Genomic DNA, 26,946 nt, shown 5'->3' on the forward strand with positions numbered 1-26,946 from the left:
GAGCGGTAGAGCTCTGCCAAAGCAAGGGAGAGATTCTTAGGATGAAGTAGTGACATAAGGCATGCCGCAGTGATAAAATTCTGAATTTCCAGAAAACCGTCAATAGAGGGCGATGACTGATACAGTCCTACCTGTTCGGGATTTTTAACAGTCCCTAGTCTGAGCTCACAGCACACAAGCCCAGAGCCTGAAGGTCAGACCCAACAATGACCTTTTTGTCGCCAGCAGAGGTCCATGGAATTTTCTAGAGATCACACCTACCCTCTCTGGTGCCCTTGGAAAGCCTAGGTTTTTTTTTCATTTTTTTGTTTTTTGTTTGGTTTTTAGGGGCCATGTTTGAACTCATCATTCACAAATCTGTTTAGACTGCATTTGGAAATCTCTTCCTTTTCTTGCTAGTTCTCTGTCACGGAGGTCATCAGCTCCACCAAATCCTGGATAGCAAGCATCCCTGATTTGCTTATAGTTTCTAGGTGCCCAAGACCATCCCCTTCTAAAAGTTTACCAGCATTTGAGAGCAATTTCATTTCTGTGTCTCCTTTCATGGATTCTGAACCTTTCAAACACTGGAACTTCATGACTGAGCTCAGGCCCCAAAGCCGTAAAGATGTTCAACTGGCAAAGCAGCCGCTACCCGCCTCCTGGCGAGCACTGAGCGCAGCCGCTGACTCCCACCGCTGCCCTGGCTCCTCAGGCCAGCTCGACAGGGCAACGTCCGCGAGCCTCTTCTGTGTAGAGCGAACTACTGAGGAGATTCAGGGGGAAATTCTTACACAGCTAGCAAGGGAGCTGCTTCCTTGTCTGAACAGAAGCCTGCTGAAGAAGGAGCAACTCAGCCCAGAGTCTCGTGTACCCATGACGGATGAGAAAGTGTGTCTGCCCTGGAAAAGAAAGGTCCGTGCAAACTAGGCTGCTCCCATCTGAAGCACTGCCCACGCTCTGTGCCCCTGCTCGCGTTCCTAGGAAAGAACCAGTTACCCTCAACATAGTGGAAATGTACCACCTAGTGGCCAGGGCTGGAACTGTCACTCAACTACCAGAGAAAACCCCTCCTCAGAAGAGATTCTGAGCTTTGAAAGAAGCATTCGTAAGGGGCAGGTTACCACACCAAAGCGGTTCAGTTCCCTTGTAGTTTATAGGTAAACTGTAATTAATAATCTTGTGAAGAAAAGATGCCTTTTTTTCCCCCATGAGATTTACAAAAATATGCTAAAAAATATTTCCTAGCTTCTGGATCTGATAGGCTGGTTAAGCCTCCTACTTATTAACACAGATATTTAAAAGTAATACTCAGATACTCTAATTTGAAAGGAAAATGCTAAGAATTTTTCAGTGATTCAAAGGAAACCTTAAATAAAATGCATTTGAAATAACTGTCTTTCTTTCCATGAAAGGATCTGCAACAGATTTATAAAGACTCAAAATATTTTTCACACTGAAACACACTGTTCAACACTTCCACTGTGTGTCAATGAGCCAGTCAACTGCATTGAATCTGTTGAAATGGAGTAAGGCTCTGAAAAATAAAACATTTTACCTCAGAGCTGTTACAATTACTTGATTCCGTCTTAATACAGAACACAGATCTATACATACTTCTTTTTTTAAAATTTTATTTATTTATTTGTCAGAGAGAGAGAGAGACCACAAGTAGGCCGAGAGGCAGGCAGAGGCAGAGGGAGAAGCAGGTTCCCTGCCGAGCAAGGAGCCCGATGTGGGACTCGATCCCAGGATGCTGGGATCATGACCTGAGCCGAAGGCAGCCGCTTAACCAACTGAGCCACCCAGGCGTCCCTATACATACTTCTTAAAGGAACCTGTAGTTTTATTAACTTTCCAGTACTCTTGAAAATACGTTACTAACAAAATTCAAACCAGAGCAATTACACACAAAAGTTTTGCAGTTTACTTCAAGCGTCATATATAAAGACCAGGCCAGAGATGGTGCACCCCAAAACTTACAGAAGGAAGTCAGGTAGAGAACTTTATTTAGCTGAAGAATAAACACACATTCCACTTTCTGCAATCGTGACTGAAAATCTTTTCAAGGCTGGAGATCCAAGTGACATACTGACTTAATCTAACACTGAAGTCATAGGACTTAAGCAGATTTTCAATCACAGCAGCTTTGTTCTAGTTTAAGTAAGCTCGTATTTTTTACACCTGATCTTAGCCAAAAGGCCGAGAAGCGATGAGTAAGTTTCAATTTTTCACAGAAAAAAATAAATTTCAGGCAAATAAAAACAAATTCCAGACAAGCATGGTTTTTTTTGTTTTTTTTTGGTTTTGTTTTGTTTTGTTTTGTTTTATTTTACCTTCATCAAGGCAGGCAAAGTACAGATGCTGTACATTAAAAACATACAAATACATTAGTCACAGCACATCAACTCCTACCGGCAAAGAGTCTTCAAAGCACTGCTCCTCTCTGAAGCACATAACCACGGCTAAATGTACAAAGAGCCATCTGCTGGTCCCACGTAGCCAACGCCAATCAGCAAGACATCTATCAGCGTCCATATGCCCAGGCCGCCGAAGCTGAAGAGCTTGCCGAGGCCTTCCCGCCACTGGCCCAGGTAGAAACGGTCGGCTCCAAACCCACCGAGGGTGATGCTGCAAGAGCAAAGGGTTATGGGAGGGGAGACCATCAGCCACCTGCCGGCCGCAGCCAGCTGTGGCTCGATACCAGCACGAAGTCAGGCATGTGAAAGGGCCTCAAACGATCACAACCCTTCGTGAGGGCACAAACGTCTACTTCCCAAATTCACAACACCAAATAATCATGGGCAAGAAGACTGTCTAAATGTCAAAGGTAAACATAAAATTTTTCGCCATACTGAAATCTAATGTTTCTCTTTTAGAGAAAAGTAATCCATCCCTCTCATTGCTTTCCAGTCTTGAAAATGGCACATGCAGGGGAACAAAGTGGGAAGCCAGTTCAACAGGCAGGACACAAACATGGAGTCTGGTGGTGGGGTCGCGAGGAAGCCCACTACCACGGGCCCCAGATCAAGTCATCTGAACTCTGTCAGTCATCTCCAAAAATGGAGTGTTAAGAACAAGTGACTCTTAAGGTTCCTTCAAATTCTAAGATCTAACAATATTCGGACGACTTCCCATTGTACTTCTTTCAAGCTTCTTATATGGAACATTTCCAAACATATAAAAGTAAGAGGTGAAGAGAACAGTAGCCCCAACCCGGCTCCACCACTGATCAGCATGTGGCCAGCCCTGCTGTGTCTCTAAGCACCCCCGCCCCTGTGCCAGAGAACTTTGAAGCAAACCCTGGCCATTATCCCATTCAGTGAATGTTCTGAAAGAAACTGTGTTGAGCTCTGAAAACAGTTCTTATTTTTTTAAAAATCAAGTTGTGAAATGTACCTCGGTAACGTGAGATGTGAAGAGTCAAGGGGGAGATGGATGACAGTTGTATAGGAATGATCTAACTTTTCTGTAAGTCTCAGGTTATTCCAAAATAAAAAGATTATTTAAAAAAAATTAAAAAGTCCGTTGTTCATTTTCATTTGAACGACTGCTGACAAAGACGATTTGGCTAGTTATCAAATCTCATTTTTGGTTTATCAAATTTTCTTCCTTGGACTATTCTTTTACTCTCCAATTGGGCCTTCCCGCCAGGCAGGCTCTGCCCCTCCCCAGCCCAAACCCTAGAGCAGTGCTGTTCAACAAGGGGCACCTTGGGAGTCTCTGAAGGCATTTTTGATTATCACCCCGTGGAGTGCCAGAGGTACCTAGCCAGTCGAGTCCAGAGATGCTGCTAACCGCCCTACTGGCCCCACAGCAAAGAATTATTTGGACTGGATGTCATCAGTGACGAAGGTGACAAACCCTTTGAGTGTCACACTACAGCCCACAGGGTCTCGGGCTCTAGCACCAAACCTTCAACTGTAGATGCCCTGACTTTTTAATTAGTGAATAACCAGCATCACAACCTGCCCTTCCCTCTGGGGGTAAGAATTGGTAGTTTTTCCCCCCAAACTGCTATAAAGTTTAACAAATTCAAGCACATTTTTATGTTAAAATTCTAAGTCCACAATTATCTCTGGATGGTGAAATTAGAGGTGATTTTTCATGTTTTATTTTATCTCAATTTTTCCAGTTTTTAGGATGGAGCATATGTTAGTTTTTATAATAAAGGATGAAGTTACTAAAAATTAAAACTACAAATCATAAACCCACCTATTTTAAATAGTATATACCATGTTACTAACTCACAGTACACCCAGGATGGGAAACCCTGACTGGTTCTAATCTGTAATAATGACTCCAATGGGCATCTCTAGAATGTGCAGACATCTTGGGAGAAAAGCAAACATCCTGCCATTAATGTCCATGAAGGTACTGGTCTGATCATCTAAATGACTTCCTGCAGCCATGTTTCCTAGGGCCTCCCTCACACAATGAAAGAATCTAAGCTTTCTAAGTTTCTCTAAGGAGAGACTCGGCTGAGCTCAACATCTGGAAGATTCCACTGATCCCACGAAACCCGAACAGCATCCTTAACTGGCTCGTAGCCAAGCTCACCTCAGAGCCAGAGCAGTAGACCACTTATAACCTCCAGTCCAGTTGCAGTACAGCATCTTTGGAAAGGTACGGTTACCTTAAAAAAAGGGAAAACACTCAGTATAAAAATATTCTTACAAAGAGACTAGTGGCCTTGTAATTTAAAATCTAAAAGTCAACTCTCTCTACAATAAGTTTGCTACAGTGAATGGTAAAAAGTTAGTCCTTACCATTGATAAGCATACACTTAATGCTTAAGTCAGTTAAGTAAGGGTTACAGCTCTAAGTACGTGAAGCTATCAGGACTTAGGTGAAGTTTAGGGTAAATAAAACAATGTGGTCTTATTTATCAAACAGATAAATCAAGCAAAGGGGAAAGGAGACAGAGCTCAGCCCAGGCACACAGAAACACTTCTTGTGGGACACAGGGCACACACTGATTGGAGACAACTGGCTATCCCTGTGGGGAAAAAAGGAGACCCGAGTCTACTTTACAACATACACCGAAAGCAATTACACATGGATTACAGGCCTCTCTGTGAAAGAGCAAACTTCCAAATTTTAAAAGAAAGTATAGGAAATAAAAAGGCTATGGTTTAAAAAAAAAAAAAAAAGTCAAGCTCTATCCAAAAGATACCCCAAAAAAGTGGGGGAGGGGGTTATTTAAAATCTGGGAAAGAATTTCAGGCACACTAAAAGGTTATTATCCAAAATATAAAAGAATTCCCAGAAATCTTTAAGAAAAAGACAATACTTTTGAATAGTAAGTATTGGAGAGCATATGCATCAAGAACAGTTATGCACCAACGGTGGCAAGGGAACTGTTCAAGCATTTTGGGAAATAATACATGCTAGAGAGTATATCGCTAGACATGCGCCCGTACACGTACAAGCAGGAGGTGTGTACAAAACTCTAAGAGCACCACAGCCTGGGAAAGCAAAAAACTGCAAATAACCCAAATACATAGAAGAAAGAAACTATGATAGAATCTTACAACAGATTATTATACAGAAGCAAAAAACAATAAGTAAAGAAGACACATGGATCATCTTAGAGCCATAAAGTTGAGAGGAAAAGAGAAAGGACAGACCATAAACAGACGACTATTTTACAGAAGTCTAAAACACGCCCTACTGACTAATGTCTCACATGTTATTATTTACATGTGCTAGAACTACACAAAATGTAAAGAAAAGCAAATGATCAGAAAGTTCATCCACAGGTGGTCCCCTCTCGAGAGCAGACGGGGCAAGCCGGGGCAGGAGAGCACTCAGCTGCGGTGCCAGCACACCGCTCTCGTTGGCTGTTTGGGGAAAACGTTACTACATGTCACGCTTCACACCTTACACACTCCTTCTTCCGTTAGCAAATACTACATTTTAAAAGATACGAGAATGGCATATTTTCTGGATTTTTTTTTTAGTTCATTGAGTTTATTTTTTATCTTTCAGTGGACACACCATGTTATATTAGTGTCAGGTGTACACAGGAAGCAATTCAACAACTCTGTTACGCCACGCCGGCCACAAGTGTAGCTACCATCTGTCACCACTGAGTTTATTAACGAGGCCTGCTGTAACCAGAAAGTGCCAATAAATGTTTCTGATTTAAACAGTTTAAATTTGGGGCGCCTGGGTGGCTCAGTCACTTAAGCGTCTGACTCTTGGTTTCGGCTCAGGTCGTAATGTCACGGTGCTGGGAATGAGCCTCACATCGGGTCTGCGCTTAGTGCAGAATCTGCTTCAGATTCTTTCTCTTTCCTCACTCACGCTACCCCTCTCTCAAATAAATAAAAATCTTAAAAATAAATAAATAGGGGCACCTGGGTGGCTCAGTCAGTTAAGCGTCTGCCTTTAGCTCAGTCACAATCCCACAGTCCTGGGATCGAGCCCCACACTGGAAGCCTGCTTTTCCCTCTGCCCCTCACTCTGCTCGTGCTCAATCTCTCTCTCTCAAATAAAAAAATAAAATCTTAAAAAAAAAAAAATTTAAATTTCATTCTCAAACTGCTAATTAAAGTTCCATACATAAGCTTAAAGAAAAGTATTTTGCTCATGAGTCTCCTTGAACTCCAACTCACCCAGGCAATGAACGTGGTCCCGCACAGTGCAGTTGGCCATGTACCGCTGCCGGGGACAGGACACCGTCATGCAGCTGGTGGAATTGGAACACTCGTAATCGGTTTCTGGAAGCTGCCAGCAAAACCTGCAAGTCATGTTGATGATGAAGTTCCTTTGGGATTTGAAGTCTTGATCCTGTATGCCCAAGGACACAGAGTGAATCAATCATAACAGTTCATGAATATGTCAATAATAATACAAGGCACAAAGATCCTAAAAGACTTGTGAATAATACCAGCAGAAGGTGGGAGGAAAATAGGTACCAAACCAGTATGTATGCAAAACAAACATATACGGTAGGATCCTATCATCATAAAAACACACGCCCCAAAATATATATGCCTAAGGGAAAAAATCTACATAAATTTACATCAAAGTAACAAAGGTTATTCCAGGATGGTAAGCGTATTTTACCACTTTCACTTGGCTAAATTTTTCATAATGAGCATGGGTACAAAAAGAAGTTAAGGGAAAATGTATTTTATCAAGCTCCAGAGTCACCAGGAGCTGGAAGGACAGATGAGTACATCTATTCAAGGTCACTGAGCTGCCAGTTATGTGCAGAAACCCAGTCTGGTGCTCCCAAAAGCACGACACATGGGCTGGTGGCCGAGTCGCAAATCCTCCCTAATATCCTCACCGGGGCCCAGGACCTCCTGGCCGCTACTGCTACTCACACCTCCACTCGGTATAATCAACAAACAGGTCACCCCCAGAAAATCACTCTCCACTTTGAAAGAGCCACATGTAGAGACTCAATAAATGTTCATCGTTGGTGCTAAACTTTTAAGACTGTAGATTTTTTTCACTTCAATTTAAAAAATCATTATGTTGTTTTCTCTTGTAAGAGTAGCACATGCTGCGTGTTGCACCTTTGGAAATTACAGGGAAAAGCCTGTAACCTCTTTAGAGAGAACAACTTTTTTTTAAAAAAAAGATTTTATTTATTTGACAGAGAGAGAGAGAGATCACAAGTAGGCAGGGAGGCAGGCAGAGAGAGAAGGAAGCAGGCTCCCTGCTGAGCAGAGAGCCCGATGTGGGGCTCGATCCCAGGACCCTGGGATCATGCATGACCTGAGCCGAAGGCAGAGGCTTAACCCACTGAGCCACCCAGGCGCCCCTAGAGAGAACAACTTTTAATCTTTCATTTTTAATTCCTATAATACAGATTTACGTAAGTGCAATTTTGAAAGCATTCTGTATCCTTTTTCCCCACTTGACACTATAACGTAATAGTTTTCAGAATCATTTTTAAATGGTCATCTCTAAAGTATTAATTTACTAATTTTTCTGATCAGTGCAAAACTGCATTTATGAATAACACCCAAACTGGGGGAGGCACCATCTGATTTAGGCAATTCCCTCCCTGAAACAGCTGTCATTACTAAGAACCCCGAACCCATGGGAAGGCATTACACCCGCTTCAGATACATTAGCAGTCTGATAGCTTCTCCGAGTAATGCAAAGCAACATTTCTGACAAGCACATTTCCAGAAGACATCAACTGGCTGGGCAGTTACCACCGTAACTGGAACAGGAGGGATCGGACACGGCAGGGGATGCAGGGTTTTTACATTTCTTTCTGTAAAAGATCCAGGTCAGATTCCCTTAGCCTGGGGGTCCTTATTCAGCATGTCCAGAGAAGGACTAGAAGAGTTCTTTTTTTTTTTTTTTTTTTTTTGCCACTTAGGTTCAAAAGAACAGGGGACAGGGAGGAACCTGCGTGCATGCACGTGCAGGTGAGTGAAAATAAGCATCTGCACGCTTGCACCGGATGGTCGTGGATGATTCCTTCCGGAAATGGTAACTTATTTACCAAGAAGAGACCCTACAGATCTTTATAAAACAAATGAAGAAAACACACGTGAGTGCCCTGGCTCTGAGTGCCCTGGCTCACCAGGCAACAGCAGTCCCAGCACACTCCAGGCAGCCAATTCACGTATTCTCCTGCTCTCCACTTTCAAGATTGACCACGCTCTCTTGGGCACATTTCCAAGTCCTACCCCTGAGGACGGGGTACCTGGGCTTTGACAGGACTCAGGGTCACTGGCCAGGAGAGGAGGCAGGTGATGTGAAAGCTCCTGGAGGAGGAGGAGGAGGAGGAGGAGAGAAAAAGTCCCGCCCAGGACACATCTCGGCCAGGGGCTGAGGACGGCAACAGGCAGCAGGCACCATGACCGAGGAGTTCAGAAACTTCCCTTAAGCTCTGCAACTTCTCTCTTTGTTCTTTTTCCTATCTTCTGCTATTTCCTACTAAATGAAACTGTTTATGTTGGAAACATCTAAAGAAGGAAGAAACTGAGAATCCTGTCTCACTCAGTAACCAGTGCTGGGAGTGAATATCAAAGCCCGCTGAGGCAAACCACAATTCTGGAAAAGTTCCCCCAGACCATCAGAGTTTTCCCATTCTTCACGAAGTACCTACTATCTGTCAGACCCATGAGGTAACATTTTTCACTTTTTCACTGGAGTATAGTTGACACACGGTGCTACATTAGTTTCAGGTAGAAAGAACGTTTTTAAAAGCCTTCAAATTAGTAAGTTTCACTATCAGGTAACAAGGGAGAATACTGTATACAAGATTCAGCCACAAAGACTAATAATTCAAGGGCAGTCAAGAACACCATCTGGCACTGAAGCTCAATTTTCTGCTGTGCTTATACAAAATATAAAACAGCAATACTTAAGTTCCTGAAAACTAAATTCAGACACTGACAGCACAAAATCTTACTTCCCCTTTGAAGTCAAGCCTTCCTTCTCCCTCACAGATACTAGACTTCACCGGGAAAATTACAGAAAGAGTGTAAGGGTGTAAGAAACTTTCCAATCAGGCCTTCCACAGACCAAGTTCCAAAGACTGGAGGGGGAAGGAACCCTGTTCAAGTGACAGAAACACTAGGACTGCCAAGTCAAAAGAGGTCTGCAAGAGAAGATGTTGTATGGAATCTGTTTCTTCTTCCACGATCATTTACCAAAAGTAGGGTTTCACAGAAACACTTTAGGAAAAGCGGTTCTGGGCCCATCCGCTCATTTCTCTCATTTAACAAGAGAAAGATTATTAAGCCACACAGCTAGTTTCGGCAAGGCCAAGAGTAAAACACTACTTCATTAATCATTTCTACGCTTCCTCTCACCAGCAGGTGAGTGCAATAGAGGGAATGTGCAATAATTTACCCGGTCCAGTTTAAAAATGCAGGTACCTGAGTCTCCCGGCCCTATGCACAGTTAGCAGGCCTGGGGCTGGTTCCAGGAGTGATTCTAAAGGCAGCCAGAGTCAAGCAGCTTGGAAGCAGGCATCCCTAGAGCACTCAATGGAACACCAACTATTAAAGCCTTCCTAGGCCCCTTCCTGTCTGGCAAAATATCAAGAGATAGGATATAGGTGTGATGACCCTAACAGGGTCATTTCTAATAGGCAACAGTGCATGTGAGCCTTTTCTATTTCTGACTTTCTGTATAAGGAGTCTGATAATTGCTCCAATTTCCTTTGTCAAGAAATTGCCATTTGAACCCTGGTTACCAAACCTCACCTGGAAATGGAAGCTTCAGTCTTCTGATCACGTTACTTTTGCTCCTAAAATATTACCTGTGGAATGCAGAGCACTCTCTTCGCTCTCTTTCAGGATTTCCCCCACGGTCAAGTCTAAACTGTAGTTAGAGCTTGAGGTTTACAGTGAGTTTATTTCAAATTAGTAAGTAGCAGTACTTACAACACAGGTAACAGAAGGTTTGACCATGCAGTCAAAGGTGACAGGCTTCCCATAGACACAGGAGAAATTTGTCTTGCATTCTACACAGTCTGCAGGAAGTTTGCTACACAAACCATTACTTGGACACTTCATCACATAAGGTGGGATATCAGTACTTTCTGTGAAAAGTAAGAGAGAAGCTTATTCTCATATAACATTGATCAGCACCACAGGAAAAAACAATTTCCTAGGGTAAGGGACACGACTGCTAGCAATGAAATACTGCGCTGGAATGGAAAATGACAAGGTTGGAGTCAGAGACACCTGCAATTAAAGCAAGGTTCTGCCACCAAGTTGTGTGAGCCGGGGCAGGAGTTCAACAGCTAAGTACAAAGAATTCAATTACTGCCCTCCAAAGAACATGAAAATCAAAGGTGCTTATGTACATACAATGTACACACAAAGTTGGATGTAAGTTTGGGCCTCAAAAAAATCTACTCTGTAACAAGATGAAAAATTAAGGCTTAGAGAGGGTAAGGTTTGTTCATGATCACGGAGTGAAAAAACTGGAACCGTGACCCAAATCTCTGTTTCTAATCCAGTATTCTTTTCCTCTGAATTCACGGATTTGGTAATCACAACACTGACCCTCCAGAGTAAATCATTCAGTACAACAGGGTACCAACTTTAGAAAATGTTCTCCATCATTATTCTACACTGGTACTTCAAAGAGCCTTAATTTGCTAGTACCACTTACAGTTTTATACTACCCATGTCCAACACAGTTCTTCATATTAATAACTTGTTCAGTGGGTTCTAATTTTTTTCCCAGACAACCTTACCAGGAGGACAATATATTTTTATCAATTAAGAGAACGATCATTTCCAGGTATTCCTGGGGGAAGAAGAGATGCTTTCAAAACTGTCCAAAAGAATAAAAAATTCTTGTGCTTTCTCTATAATCTGTGCTTTAAAATTCAAGTATGGGGGTGCCTGGGTTGCTCAGTGGGTTAAGCCTCTGCCTTTACCTCAGGTCATGATCTCAGCGTCCTGGGATCGAGCCCCACATCAGGCTCTCTGCTCAGCAGGGAGCTTGCTTCTCTCCCTCTCTCTGCCTGCCTCTCTGCCTACTTGTGATCTCTCTCTGTCAAATAAATAAATAAAATCCTTAAAAAAATTCAAGTATACTCCTGTCTTGTAGTAGTCTTAACATCCAAATAACAATCAGTAAAATACCTGTCAGTTTCAGTTCATTCAAATAATGGAACTTTAAAGGGATGAACTATAAAGACAAAGGTTCTGTTTAGCAAAACACACTAAGACTCATTTAAAACTGATCCAACTTAAAGTCACTGGATTACATAGTCAATTCTGCAAAATAACATTTATCTTTTCTTTTATTCTGATTACGTGGCTGAAGTTGGACACTGAGAAATCACAAAGCCAAAATGACTTTAGAGGGTCAGGCTAACTTCACCACCTTAAAGATGAAGAAAGCGATGCTGAAGGGTTGAATAATTTGCTCAAGCTCCCAGTAGCTCATGCACACCTAGAGTCCAAGTCTTATTCTGTCTGTGATCCTTCCATTTCACACAGCCTTGGGAGGAGCCTCTCATGCCCAGGAATGAAGGGCCTTAAAAAGAAAAATAAATTTTCTAAAGGGAAAGAAGCACTAAGGTCGAAGGTGATCTTGATGAACGGGGCGGAAAAATAAAGAGATAGAAATGAGGAATAGGGAACTGGAAAAAAAAGATGAGGCCGGAACGTCAAAAGGTATTGCAGTATCAAGACAGTCTACAGAAAAACATCTGTGTGTCTGTCTTTAGTTCACGTAACCTGAAATACAATAAAAATTTCAAAAAAACCGTAAAGTTATTTTATCTAAAAGAAGAAAGAAACCACTAGATATAAATATACACATTTACTAGAATAGAAAATGTCTAGTACCTGCTGCCCTGGGAACTACTGTGAAAGTACGTGTTGGGCCCGGATCCTTTATTGACTGAGCCAGCGGCTGCGACTGCTCTAAATTTAAGGATCCTACAATTAGAGAAACATGTTATCCTGGGATAGGAAAACCTTGGTTTCTGTGGTTGAGACGCAAGGTCCACACCAGGCCAATAACTGCTCATGAATACCTCACAGCTTGACTGCCCAGAAAACTAAACAAAGAAACGCCAATGGGGTCTACACCAATTTGGATCGATGGGCAACGAGGGAACAAAGCGTGGTATCAGGTTCCAGGTCCGCTTCCCCCGCCGACACCCGAGCCCTCGGAACCCCACGCCAGGGCTCATTAGCTGAGTTCGGCTAATGAGCCGGGGTCCTTGAGGGAAGGCGCGGCCGCGGAGAGGGCGGCCAGGACCCCCGGAAGACAGAGCTGCAGCGACCTGCCGCCCCGCGCCCGGCACTCAGCCTCCGCCCTCCGTCCGCGGGCCTAGCGCGGACGCTTCCCGCAGCTCCCTGGGGCCTCGCTACCGCTCAGCCCGACCCCGCGTGGACCCCGGCCTTTAACTTACCCCCGCCCGACAAGATGTAGAACTGGGAGAGGAACAGCAGCACCCGGCACAAGCGGCGCAGCGCCCGCAACGGGACCGCCGAAACCGCCATCTCGCCGGCGCGCGCACTTCCGGGCCGGGAGGCGGGACTAGGCGAAGGGGCGGGGCGTCGGCGCGGACCACGGGGGCGTGAGCAGGCGCGTCCCCGGGGAGCCCAGGGCGCAGGCGCATAGCCAGGTCCGCGCGGGGTCTGCGGAGCCGTGTGGGTCGTGGTCTCCGCTGCTGGGATGGAGGTGGGGGGCCGCGACGCTGTGAGATTGTTTGAGTTCCCCACGGACGAGGCGCTCCCTTCTCCTTCCGTGGCTAGCGACTGGGGGAGGTCACCCGGGACCGAAATTCACGCCTGAAGTGGCTGCAGTCAGAGGCGCGCAGATTGGGAAGTTGGCCATCATGTATATAGAGAGGTTGAAAACTGCTCGGAACTCTGCGAAGGTGGGGATGACGTATTTGACTGCATATCGAGACGGTACTTGTTTGCATATGAAGAAGTTGTGGCACAACCCCAGTAAGGGACGTGACACCCCCCCTTCCCCCCACCCCGCGCTGTGACAGGCAGCCCCAAAGGACGCCACCCTTTTCTGCGTTGCGGACCTGCTCAGTGCCCAACTAGCATCTCTCTGTGGTCAGCTGTGGGTGTCACCACTAGCCAACTCTTTAAAGACGCTTCCAGAAATTTCCTCTGAGCCTGGGAGAGGACAGTAAATATACCTTGCAAGCATTCAGGTCCAGAGGTACTGGGACGAGAACCCTGGGATATGAAAGGAGGGTCCAAAGCACGGGCCCCTCCTTGGAGAAGGCCGGCCTTGGGCAGGGGAGCTGCACCCCCAGGCCTCTGGCTCCCTGTGTGCTCAGATGGCCGATTGCGCCTATTTTCGTCAGAGTCTACTTTGTCCTGAGATGCTGACTTGCGTTCCTCCTTCCCACCCACCTGCCACAAGATTCTTTGGGGGCCTTCTGACTCCCCACTCCTTCACTAGCAGTTTTGATGAATGAAGAGAATATATTGAATGGTGTCTGGCACACAGTAAGCCCTCCATAAATATTACCTTAAAAATTATATCACACAGTTTGCGCCTCTTCGTACCATACAGGTCTGATACATAATACAGTTTTGTTTACTGTTTAGGATGCTAAATAAAAAAGGTGTTGAGAAAAGAGAGCATGTCTTAGATTCATTTTGAATTCCACAGCGTCTAGCCAGATAAAACGCCCAATAAGTACTTCTTGATTGGTAGCTAAATTCTCTATTGGCATGAAGCTATTTCAATTCGGTTTTGAGCAGTGAGGCATTCCTCTCAGTTAAAATCAGAAATCCATTTGAATTGTGGAACGGAGTGAAGGAAACTCCATTTAAGATGGAGCCAGGAGGCCAGAAGGGGGAGCTCTCGTGCCCTACCATTCCTAATGGACTACAGAATTGTACTACAAGACAAGCACCTTGCATCCCCAGCAGGAAGAGCCCGTACTCTGACCCCAGCAAGAGGACCAAAGATTTTCTCTTTGCGGGGGTGACAGCCCAGCCAATGAAAAGCCACTACGCTTCAACTCCCAGTTTACTTTGGTGGACTTTTTGTTTATAACAGCCCTTCCCAATACCCCCCTGCCCCCTTCACTCTGTGAAAGAGCAGCCTTCGCTCCTTTGTTTTCCAGACTTGTCTATGGTTTTGGGATAGCTTACATGCCTCAAAATAAAAATCATCTGCTTTTCCAAAATGAACCCATTTTTGCTGGTAAAATAATGGACAGTTTTATTTTTAAAGTTAACAGTGTAAATCAGTAGAATGTCATCTCATGAAAAAAGTAATTTAACTCTAAGGGAGCAGCTTACTGTGGTATAAGCTCATAGCTGAAATACTGGAAACACTGTGTGCTGCCTTTTATTTAAGAATTTATTTTTTCTACAGATGAACAACTGTCAGTTAGAAGCATTAAAACCCAACTCTTAACCTACACTGCAAACAACAGTAGATTCCACAACACTGAATTTGAGGTTCTAAGTCCTTTGTCAGTAATCCAATATTTAGTACTAGCTGCTGCTTTTGTGGCTGTTGGTTAATTAAAACAAATTAAGTGACGATTCCAGTTTTGGAGAGAGAGTTTCCATGTGAACTTTAGTAAAACAACTGTAAAAATACCTGAGATGTATTGTCCTAGAAAATAAGATTTTCCCTTATATTTAAAAAAGCTTTGCAGGTTTTAATTTGAAGACTATTTTTTGAAAACCACAATCTCAGTAATGACCTCTCCTAATATTCATATCCTAGTATTACCCTCTTTCAATAAATAACATTTCCCACTTAAGGCTCTCAAGGCATTTGGGAAATTAAGAATTTCCCAAGCTTGTCCTCAGACACATTAATGAACTAAACTTTTATATCAGCTACTAATTCATTGTCTCCTTTCTCACTGTGCCCATCAGTGAGTCAAAAGTTCTTAGAAGGGACGCCTGGGTGGCTCAGTTGGTTAGGCTGCTGCCTTCGGCTCAGGTCATGATCCCAGGATCCTGGGATCAAGTCCCACATCGGGCTCCTTGCTCAATGGGGAGCCTGCTTCTCTCTCTGCCTCTGCCTGCAGCTCTGCCTGCTTGTGTTCTCCCTCTCTCTCTCTCTCTGACAAATAAATAAGAAAATAATCTTAAAAAAAAAGTTCTTAGAAGTAGTACTACCGGTAAAGAAAAATGCATTTTTAGGGGTCAAAACAAGGTTATACAGAAGCAAGTACAGGAAAGAACTTCAAAAGTCTTCCTCAGCATTTAGTGTACGTGATTTCTTGAGATTCTTCAACTTATCAATGGCAGAAGCTACAGAAATCTCTCCGTGAATTTTGTTGTCTCTTGTTCGAACATTTACAGCATTATTTGTCTTTTCCTTTTCTCCAACCACTGTGGAAAAGAAAGGGTAATAAACATATTTTAAATGAGTGATTTATTAAATATCAAGTCAACAGTCATATGACACATGTCTTACTGAGTTCTTCTTCAGTATTAATCCCTAATTATCAATCTAATGACCATGAAGTCATCCTCTGATAGTGTGTTTCTTGAGAGAAGGAATGACATCTAATCCCCTCTCCTCTTGTCCACTTGCATGAACACATATTGTGTGGTCTTGGGGTATAAAATGGAGCAGGGAGGTCTCACAGATCCCCTGACTCTATATGAGTAAGCACCAGGCCCACCAGACAACCAAAATTTTCTGGAATGTACGTAGAAAGTTTCTCTCTGGTGCCCCTTACTGTAGGATGATGCAGGCTTGTCTCTTGCCATGTGGAAGGAAGAAACTGGTGACCAGCTAAGGGGAATATAGTGGATAATCAAGAGAAGCATAAAGAACCATAAACAAAGTAGGAGCTAGAAATGAGGAAAACAGTACTGATAAAGGTTGAGTAACTTCCTCCAGTTACTCTTCTAATGGTCTGGCTATTTAATTCTACCATCTGTGTCATGAGATATCTCATTACCCTTCCAGTAAATTCCGTCTTTGTCTAAGTCGGTGTGAAAGTTCTGTCACCAGAAGGAACCTGAATGAAACATCCCAGTATCTACTACACAGTCAAACACTTTTGATGCATATTTATTTTACCTTCTACGGAATCACTCAACTTACTGGAGATAACAATATCATGCCTGGAGGCAGCCAGGATCAGCTTCTCTTGATTTCTGAATCATTTTAAAGTCAAAATTTTAGATGCTGCATCCAAGTACTCATATGTCTTATGGATACTTTTTCACTTAAATTCTTTTCTTTCGATCACCTTAAATTTGGCAATTTTCCCACTGATTAATCCCAAGGGTTTGTAATAAATCAGAAAAGCAAGGGAGGATATTTGAGGCCTGTCACATAAGTGAAACATGAAGAGTGTAATTCTACAGATGAGATCATTTTCACATTTTTTTTCTTTGTTAAGTTGAGATGTTAACTACTGCTAGTGATATCATCCCACAGGACTCATGTGAGGTTTTACAATTCTTCTTCCAGCAAACCACAAGGAGTATTTAAGAATAATTAACTAGGAACACCGTGGGCTATTCTTTGTGGACAGGTAATAAATTGTCATAATCACATAGTTGTACCATATTCATGTAGTTATACCATTCCCGTGGTTATACTATACTCACGTAGTTTATACTATGTTCAGAGAGTTAAACCATTTTGTTTTTTGGAATTAAAGTGGAAAAAAACCCCAAGCATTTGAGAAAATATAAACTTAAGTTACCCAAAATAAAATTATACTGAGCCAGCTGTGCATTTCGTATTTTCTTATTTAGTGTACAGCTATGATCTAAGTCAACGTCGGCCATGAATCCTTCTTCAAAAAACGCACTGGATACCTACAAGAAAATAAAACACTTTCATTATGATGGTATTTATGGTAGCCAGCCTCTGAGATGACCCACAGGGTATTCACATCCTGTGTCGTCTCTGCCACAGGATACTAGGTGACTCTATGGGACCACAGAGAAGGGCAGGAGTGATGGAGCATCACGCCTGAGATGAAGCCGAAAGACTACAGCTTCTACATCTTCAACATCACTCCCTCTGGGGAAACCAGCTGCCGCGTTGGGAGGATACTCAGGGAACCTCTGAAGAAGCCCCCCAGGGTGCAGAACTGAGGCCTCCAACACTGATGATGCGAGTGAGCCCCCCAAGGGGGCAGCCTGGGCCGGCAGCGCAAACTGAGGCCCTGAAGGGGCCATGAGCCAGCAGCACCCAGCCTCGCTGCTCCCAGATTCTGACTCGCAGAAACTGGGTCATAATAAATGTTTGCTGTCTCGGGCTGCTGAGTTTGGGAGTTCTCTATTACACAGCAACAGACAAGTGCTCTTCCTTAAGAGAGGCCTATGGAAAAGAATAACTTAAATAGGAGAGGTTTTAAAAGCCCAATTTCTCAAAAACATTAAGAAACAAAGTAGTTCTGACCCAGTTGCAGAGATGTGACTCAGATGTTACTCTCAATTACTGAAAATTCGGGTTGCTAACGTAATGTATTAGTTATGCAATATTTTAAGGCACAAATAACATTCCAAGTCAATAACCTCCACAGACGACATGCTGAGATGATTATGTACTTTCCTATCTCTGATTTTACCTGCAGTGCGTATTTTTCACAAGTTGGCCCCACAGGGATGACCATTACCTGACGAGGAGACAGCCAGAAAGGCCTGAAAAATATATAAGATCATATTTTCAAAATTTAATGATGATCAAGTATTATGTGATTTTAAAAAATAACCAAAGATTTTTTTAAAAGTAAGACTTCATAAGAGAGCAGACTCAGCAGAGTGGTGTGGAAGTAAACCAAACCACATCGAGAGCTAAAAAGCAACAGGGGACACAAAAGGGGAAGCTGGGAATTATGGGAGGAAAGGGAAGGTGGAACAGGTCAGCCACTGGGAGGAAGGGCTAAACATCACGTATCACACCACCGGGCAATTACACCCCTGGGCACATCCCAGAGAAATGAAAACATGTTCACACAGACACCTTCCCACTAAAGTTCACAGAGGCTTTATTTATAATGGCCCCAAACTGGAAACACTCCAAATGTCCTTCAATGGACGAATGGTCAGACTGGTGCATCCACACCATGGAACACTATCGGCAGTGAAAGGGGACCAACCACTGAGACATGAAACGAGTTGGATGGAGCTCAAGGGAATGCCACTGAGTGATTAACGCCAGTCACACACAGTTGCACACTGTGTGATTCCATTTACGTCACCTTCTTGAAATGACAAAACTGTGGAGCTGGAGAACAGATGAGTGGCTATCGAGGGATGCTGATGGGGGTGGGATAGGAGGTGCGTGACAATAAAAGGGTAGCACGAGGAGTCCTCGTAAGCAACAGAACTGTCCTATGTCTTAGCTGATGGTGGGTACACAGTTATAGAACTCTGTAGAACTCAACACACACACAAGTGCCTATGAGCTCGTCAGACCTCAATAAGGTTGGTAGATTGTATCAAAGTCAATTTCCTTGTCATGACATTGCATAGAGTTTCGTAAGATGCTGCCACTGAGGACAACTGACAGAAGGGTATACTGGACCTTTCTCGATGATTTCTTACCACTACATGTGAATTTACAATGATCTCAAAATGAAATTAAAAAAAAAAATGGGAAGTTGGGTATAAGCATGTTTAATGTGGGAAATATTTCTTCATCAGGACTTCGTTTGAGGGTGAAAGGAAATGCAGTGGGAACTACTATGTGGCGGCACCTTATGAATATTTATATATTTATTCTTAAATTACAAAAGCAAAATAACGCAAATGATAAAAGTAAAATAGGAATACAGAGGCGAAAACATGGGAATACACTGGATATGTGAAAAGTAAACATCTCCTTCTGAGCTCTGTCCTCACCCCATCCCCAGGGGAGCCACATTTTAACAACTGCTATTTTGAGCCCTTGGGGAGGCCCCGACCACATCTCAGGCAGGTGTCTGAACTCTTGACCGATGGCTTGCACAGCTTGTGCCCCGAGTCTGCGCGATGAAGGACCGAGTGCACAGCACCACCTCCTTCTCCCCTCCATCTCCTGATCCCACTAGTTCTTTTTAGCCTTTGAGCACATTCACTGCCACGACTCTAGGGCAAGACCCCACCATCTCTTACCTACATTAAAGTATTTAAAACAGAATCAACCATAAAGAAATGTCGATGTGTTAACTCATACTTAGGTAGCATGTGTGTTCATATCTGTATTTTTGGCTTACCTGTAACTTTAACAGCTCGGACACCCCATGATACCTAAGCACGTTTCTCGAAGGTCACAAATAAAACTTCAGGGATGCACACAGACTCCAGCTACTCAGGACCTCTTAAAGACTCCCTGCTTGGGGAGTTTCCCACCTTGCAGTACCCGCCTAGACATTTGCCTTCCCAGCAGCCCCAGACAGGTTCGAGTCCAGGCACGTTATCTGGCATGTACAAGGCCGGTGCTTGGATTTGGGACAGAGTAGTCCCTGGGGGGAAGGACTACATGGAGTCAGTTCTGGTGGGGGTGGTGCAGAGACATGGAGCTCTGGGAGGGACCTGTGGCAGTGACACGAGCAGGACATCCAGCGCCCAGGACCAACGATGGGAGCTACAGGGACCCTGACCAGCAACAGCAGCACAGAACTCAATCAGAACTGAACCGCATGAGCAGATCTCAGTCAATTTCTTCAAAATGAGATGAGAGATGAAGATACCACGTGGGGTTGCTGGGTTGCAGCATTTCTACCTGCCATTAGATGCCGCTACCACAAGATGGATCACCTGCCACCTGGTGCCTCAACTGCCAGCAAGGCGAGCTGCCCCGGGGGCATGGTAATACCAGCAAATCTCACAACGTCAGCTCGGCGCCTTACTTCTTTTGCTAAAAACAATTACTTCCAGGGCCAGAAGCGTTATTGTGTTTCTGACACAATAGTGTAAGTATTTACATGGTGCTGTTGACAGAGGCATGGGAGGAAGGAAGAGCTAAGCAAATTCCAGAGTTGATCCCTTCTCCAGCAAGGACAAGTCGCTGGCACTTGCATGATGAGAAGGAACCAGAAAGCTGATGGTTCCCCAGGGTTATGATTCCATAGAAGGGGTCAGGATTGATTGCTACTGATGGCAGATTGAGGCCTTGGAAGAGGCATAGCCAAGTGGAACTTGGGGGCGGGGGCATGTTGTTGATCCTAAATCCGCAAGTGGCCACTTTGTTCGTGAACCACAGAGCAGTCTCTAGGGGAAGAATGAAGCTGATGGTAACCCTAGAATGGGTCCTCCTTTATTTGAATCTTTAAAAACAACCCACAGTAAGGGTTTGGGGTGGGTGACCCCACCTTCAAGGGCCATTCTGAGTGATGATCCACCTTCCTCTCCCCCAAATCTACTTGTCATCTACTTTCCAATCGAATTACTTCTAGGTCAAAGCAGTCACCAGAGCCCAGTCATGGCTGTAACTCCATGGGTCTGGCCGTTTTGCCTTCCAAGGGAAGAGGACTGTGAGATACACTTATTTCCCTGCCACACTTCTTTCCTAAGTGGTACTGTAGCTGTCCTCATTGGGTTTGTGCCAAAGTATCATTCAGAGCCATTTCTGAGCCAGGTTTAGGTGCTTTTCTCCCTATGTTGACTGGGGACCCCCAGGAGGTGAACAACACGGGCTGAAAGAGGGATGGCCATTCAGCAGGAGGTGGAATGGTACTCCCAGGGTCACCAGACACAACTAGATCTTTAAAGGGCTTGACATAGGTGAAAAGATAACTCTTCAATTCTACCGCATGCCCTGAAAGGTAAATGATACAGTTTTAGGCCACACTGCTTTTGTCTTCTTTGTTTTGGTTTCCTGACCTGGTAGATTCAACAAGAGTTGACCACTCGGTGTTTGGATACTTGCTAATTACAATGCAGGAGCCACCGATTTTTTTTTTTTTTTTTTTGCAGTAATCCTATCTTGTTAGATAGGATATTTCAAAATGATAGACAGTTTTTCTTTTCTGTATTACTTACCACTTCCCTGCATAGTTTTCCGACAGGATGGCTATCATTCTCTCCACTGACCCCAAAATGGCTCGATGAATGATCACGGGGTTCCGCTTATCATCTCCATCCTTACTAAAAGGATGGAAATTAAACATTTATGTATTCTCTTAAGATTCAGTCATAACTTTATCTTCTTGCCTTCTATTTAAAAGTTATTCTCCTGAACTAGGAAAAACAATTGATTCCTCATAAATCATCTTTAAGCATATAATGTGCCATGTATTAGAGATAATAATACGAACCAAACAAAAATGAAGTATATTATGTAGGAAAAAGCAAGGTAATATTAGGGCACTATTTCTACTATAAGTCTACTGATTATCTTTTATTCTAAACTACTGGCTACTCTCAGTTTAGTAATACGACAGGCAATCTTACAAATCATAATTTTTTCAAAATTTTTCTTGGGGCACCTGGGTGGTGTAGTCAGTTGAAGGACGGACTCTTAGTTTCCGCTCAGTCGATGATCTCAGGGTCCTGGGATGGAGCCCCAGGTCGGGCTCTGCGCTCAGCAGGGAGCCTGCTTGAGATTCTCTCTCTCCCTGTCCCTTTCCCCCACCCCAACCCTACACTCTCTCTGTCTCTAAAATGAATAAATCTTTAAAAAAACAGATTTTGTTCTTATTTTGTTCTTATCTCATAAACACTAAAGATGAATCATGGGATGAATCATTTGTGAGTTATAAAGACAGAAAATGAAATTTGAAAAAAATTTGCACTGCTGTAATTAGTTAAGTTGAATATCAATTTACATGTTCAATGATTGCTCATATTTCTTTTTTTTAAAAGATTTTATTTATTTATTTGGCAGGCAGAGATCACAAGTAGGCAGAGAGGCAGGCAGAGAGAGAGGGGGAAGCAGGCTCCCTGCTGAGCAGAGAGCCCGATGCAGAACTCGATCCCAGGACCCTAAGATCATGACCTGAGCCAAAGGCAGAGGCTTTAACCCACTGAGCCACCCAGGTGCCCCAATTGCTTATATTTCTTTTACTTCAGTAAAAGCTCTATGCTGTCCCTTGTCCATTGTCTAGTTGGAGTGGGGGTGATAATTTTTAAACATATATGTGCAAAAGTGTCTATATATAGTATTTTATATATATATATGTATATATACACATACACACACATATATATACAGTAAACAAATATATAAAGATACATTAAGGAAATTAACTCCTTTTCTAATGTGGGAAATTGAAAATACTTCTTCCAAGCACATTTATTTACTTGTCCTTTGCCCGTTTTTATACTATCTTTTCTATCATAAGTTTTTAATTTTGGGCAAATCAAAGCTGTCTTTCTTTCTCTATCTTCTATCTATCTATCTATTTATTTATTTATTTATTTGAGAGAGAGAGAGAGACAGTGAGAGAGAATACGAGTGGAGGGGAGGGACGAAGGGAGCGGGAGAAGCAGATTTCCCTCTGAACAGGGAGCCCTGAGATCATGACCTGAGCTGAACGCAGATGCTTAACTCACTGAGCCATCCAGATGCCCAAAGTTGTCTTTTTCCTTTATGAATTTTAACAGTAACATTATGTAAAGAAAGAAACTTCTCCAATATAACAAAAATATTCACTACATTTCCTTCTCCTACTTTGATGGATTTCTAAAAAAAATTCCAGTGTAGTTAACATACAGTGTTATATTAGTTTCAGGTGTACAATATAGTGATTCAGTAATTCCATATATTAATCAGTGCTCATCATGACAGTGACTCTTAATCCCCTTCATCCCCTTAATCCCCTACCCACCAACCCTCTGGTAACCATCTGTTTGTCCTCCAATAATCAAGAGTCTGTTTTTTGGTTTGTCTCTTTTTCTTCCTTTGTTCATTTGTTTTGTTTCCATGTATGAATGATATCATATGGTATTTGTCATTCTCTGACTGGCTTATTTTGCTTGGCATTATACTCTCTAGCTCTACCCATGTTGTTGCAAAAGGCAAGATCTCATTCTTTTTCAAGGCTGAGTAAAAATGGATGCATTCCTGGAAACCTATAAACTTCCAAACCTGCATTAGGAAGAAATCGATAACCTGAATAGACCAATGTCTAGTAACGAGATTGAAGCAGTGATCAAAAACCTCCCAAAAAACAAGAGCCAAGGACCTGATGGAATCCCTAGGGAATTCTACCAAACACTCAAAGAAAAATAATACCTATTCTCCTGAAGCTGTTTCAAAAAATAGAAACAGAAGGAAAGCTTCCAGACTCTTTATGAAGACAGTATTACCCTGATCCCCAAACCAGGCAAAGACCCCACCAGAATAGAAGGAGAGATAAAAAGTTTCACAAACAAGGATGGAAGGAGTTCATGACCACTAAACCAGCCCTACAAAAAATACTAAAGGGGGCTCTTTGAGTAGAAAAGAGAGACCAAAAGTGATAGTATAAAGGTGGGAAACACGAAAGCAGTAAAAATATTTCTGTAAAAAAAATCAGTCAAAGAATTCACAAAAAAAGGATATGCCTAAAACAGGTGCCTAAAACATGGGGAGGAGAGGAGAAAAGAATGGATTCAAACTTAAACAACCATCACTTTAATATAGACTGCTATATGCAGAGGAGGTTATATGCAAACCTAATAGTAATCATATATCAAAACCAGTAAACAAACATGTAAAGAATAAAGACAAAGTAATCCAAATACATCACCAAACAAAATCAGCAGAACATGAAAGACAGAAAGGATCAGTGAAAATCTCCAGAAACAACTACAAAACAAGTAATAAAATGCCAACAAATACATATCTATCAATAATTACTTTGAATGTAGATGGGCTAAATGCTCCAATCAAAAGACACAGGGTGTCATAATGGATTAAAAAAATAACCATCAAACACTGCCTACAAGAGTCTCAGTTTAGACCTTAAAACATCTGCAGATTGAAAGTGAGAGGATGAAGAAACATTTATCACACAAATAGATGTTAAAAGAAAGCCAGTGTAACAATACTTACACTGGACAAACTAAACTTTAAAACAAGACTGTAACAAGAGGCAAAGAAGGACACTATATAATCATAAAGGGGACGATCCAACAAGAAGATACACCAATTGTAAATAGTTATGCACCCAATACAGGAGCATCCAAATATGTAAAATAATTAATAACAAAGATAAAGGAACTCATTGATAATAACACAATAATATTATGGAACTTTAACATCCCACTCACATCAATGGATGGATCATCTAAACAGAACAAGAAACGACAGCTTTGAATGACACACAGAAGCAAATGAACTTAACAGATATATTCAGAACATTACATCCTAAGACAGCAGAATACATATTATTTTCAAGTGCACATGGAACATTCTCCAGAACAGATCACATATTAGGTCACAAAATAGGCCTCAACAAATTTAAAAAAAATCAAAATCACACCATGTACTTTTTCTGACCACAATGCTGTGAAAATAGAACTCAGCCACAAGAAAAATTCTGAAAGACCACAAATACATGCAAGTTGAATAACATGGTACTAAAAAAATGAATGGGCCAACCAGAAAATAAAAGAAGAAATTGAAAAATACATGGAAACAAATGAAAATGAAATCATAAGTGTCCAAAATCTTTGGGATGCAGTGAAGTGGTCATAAGAGGGGAGTTTATAGCAATAAAGGACTACATCAAGAAGCAAGAAAAATCTCAAATGAATAACCTAACCTTACACTTAATGTAAGGTTGGAAAAAAAGAATGGAGCTGGAAAAAAGAATGGAGCTGGAAAAAAGAACAAAGGAAACCTAACACCAGCAGAAGGAAATAATAAAGATTAGAGCAGAAATAAATGATATAGAAACTGAAACAATAGAACAGATCAATGAAACTAAGAGCTGATTTTTTAAAAAAATTAATAAAATTAATATACCTCTGGTTATACTTACCAAAAAGAAAAGAGAAAGGACCCAAATAAATAAAATCACAAGTGAGAGAGAAGAAATATCAACCAACACCACAAAAATAAAACAAATTATAAGAGAACATTATGAAAAACTATATGCCAACAAATTGGACAACCTAGAAGAAATGCATACATTTCTAGAAACATATAAATCACCAAAACTAAAACAGGAAGAAATAGAAAACTTGAACAGACTGATAACCAGCAAAGAAATGGAATCAGTAATGAAAAATTCCAAACAAACAAAAGTCCAGTACTAGATGGCTTCACAGGTAAATTCCACCACGCATTTAAAGAAGAGTTAATACCTATTCTTCTCAAACTATTCCCCAAAAAAATAAAGGAAGGAAAAATTCCAAATTCATTCCATGAAGCCAGCATAACTCTGATAACAAAACCAGATAAAGATACCATAAAAAAAAAAAAAAAGGAGAGAGAACTATAGGTTAATATCTCTGGTGAACATAGATGCAAAAAATCCTCAACAAAATATTTGCAAACTGAATCCAACAATGTGTTAAAAAAAAAAAATGTTCACCACAATCAAGTGAGATTTATTCCTGAGTTGCAAGGGTGGTTCGATATTCACATATCAATCAACATGATACATCACATTAATGAAAGGAATATGAACCATGTGATTATTTCAATAGATGCAGAAAAAGCACTTTACAAAGTACAATACCCATTCATGATTAAAAAAAAGTGAATAAAGTAGGTTTAGAGGAAACATCATAAAGGCCATATTTGAAAAACCTATGGCTAATATCATCCTTAATAGGGAAAAAATGAGTGCTTTTCCTCTACAGTCAGGAACAAGACAGGGATGTCCACTCTCACCACTTTTATTCAACAGAGTACTGGAAGTCCTAGCCTCAGCAATCAGATGACAAAAAGAAATATAAGGCATTCGAATTAGCAAGGAAGAAGTAAAACTTTCACAATTTACAGATTACATGATACTCTGTGTAGAAAACCCCAAAGAATCCACCAAAAAACTGCTAGAACTGATACATGAGTTCAGCAAATGCATGGGATATAAAATCAATGTACAGAAATCTGTTGCATTTCTATACACTAATAATAAAGCGGCAGAAAATTAAGGAATCAATCCCATTTACAATGGCACCAAAAACAATAAGATACCCAAGAATGAACCTGCCCAAAGAGATGAAAGACCTGTACTCTGAAAACTATAAAACACTGATGGAAGAAGTTGAAGGTGACAAAAAGAAATGGAAAGACATTCCATGCTCATAGATTGGAAGAACAAATATTGTTAAAATGTCCATACTACCCAAAGCAATCTGCACATGTAATGCAACCCCTACCAAAATACCAACAGCATTCTTCAGAGCTAGAACAAACAATCCTAAATTTGTATGGAACCCAAATAGCCAAAGCAATCTTAAAAAAGAAAAACAAAGGTAGAGGCATCACAATTCTGGACTTCAAGTTATATTACAAAGCTGTAGTAATCAAAACAGTATGGTGTTGGAACAAAAACAGATCAATAGAAAAGAACTGAAAACCCTGAAACGAATCTACAATTACATGGTCAATTAATGTTCAACAAAGCAGGAAATACCATCCAATGGGAAAAGATAGTCTCTTCAACAACCAGTGTTGGGA

General features: G+C 42.0%; 2 protein-coding genes and 1 long non-coding RNA gene across 5 annotated transcripts in view; 1 reads left to right on the forward strand and 2 right to left on the reverse strand.

Annotated features, from left to right (window-relative positions):
* Positions 1 to 2,289: 2,289 nt before the first annotated feature.
* TM2D3 (TM2 domain containing 3) lies at positions 2,290 to 12,963 on the reverse strand. Of its 2 annotated transcripts, XM_047738486.1 has the most exons (6): positions 12,848 to 12,963; positions 12,276 to 12,368; positions 10,350 to 10,507; positions 6,600 to 6,774; positions 4,540 to 4,615; positions 2,290 to 2,610 (listed from the first exon to the last, which is right to left on the reverse strand). In XM_047738486.1, exons 1-6 carry the CDS (start codon positions 12,936 to 12,938, stop codon positions 2,445 to 2,447), a joined length of 759 nt encoding a protein of 252 aa, XP_047594442.1. In that variant the 5' UTR covers positions 12,939 to 12,963; the 3' UTR covers positions 2,290 to 2,444. The 2 variants fall into 2 exon arrangements, with proteins under 2 accessions (XP_047594442.1, XP_047594443.1); XM_047738487.1 differs by lacking the exon at positions 12,276 to 12,368 and having other exon boundaries at positions 12,848 to 12,956.
* A 52-nt stretch (positions 12,964 to 13,015) lies between these two features.
* Positions 13,016 to 17,662, forward strand: LOC125104901 (uncharacterized). The gene is made up of 2 exons (XR_007128757.1): positions 13,016 to 13,910; positions 17,317 to 17,662. It is a non-coding gene; the product is annotated as an uncharacterized LOC125104901 (long non-coding RNA).
* Positions 14,755 to 26,946, reverse strand: part of TARS3 (threonyl-tRNA synthetase 3) — a 59,743-nt gene continuing 47,551 nt past the window's right edge. For both annotated transcript variants that reach the window (XM_047737805.1, XM_047737804.1), the window contains 4 exons: positions 21,372 to 21,476; positions 17,975 to 18,047; positions 17,102 to 17,216; positions 14,755 to 15,767 (listed from right to left, as the gene is read on the reverse strand). In XM_047737805.1, the coding sequence (XP_047593761.1) occupies positions 15,619 to 15,767; positions 17,102 to 17,216; positions 17,975 to 18,047; positions 21,372 to 21,476 (442 nt within the window). In that variant the 3' untranslated portion in view covers positions 14,755 to 15,618. The remainder of the gene's footprint in view (positions 15,768 to 17,101; positions 17,217 to 17,974; positions 18,048 to 21,371; positions 21,477 to 26,946) is intronic.

Source organism: Lutra lutra, chromosome 7, assembly GCF_902655055.1.
Source record: "Lutra lutra chromosome 7, mLutLut1.2, whole genome shotgun sequence".
Taxonomy (NCBI): Eukaryota; Metazoa; Chordata; class Mammalia; order Carnivora; family Mustelidae; genus Lutra; species Lutra lutra.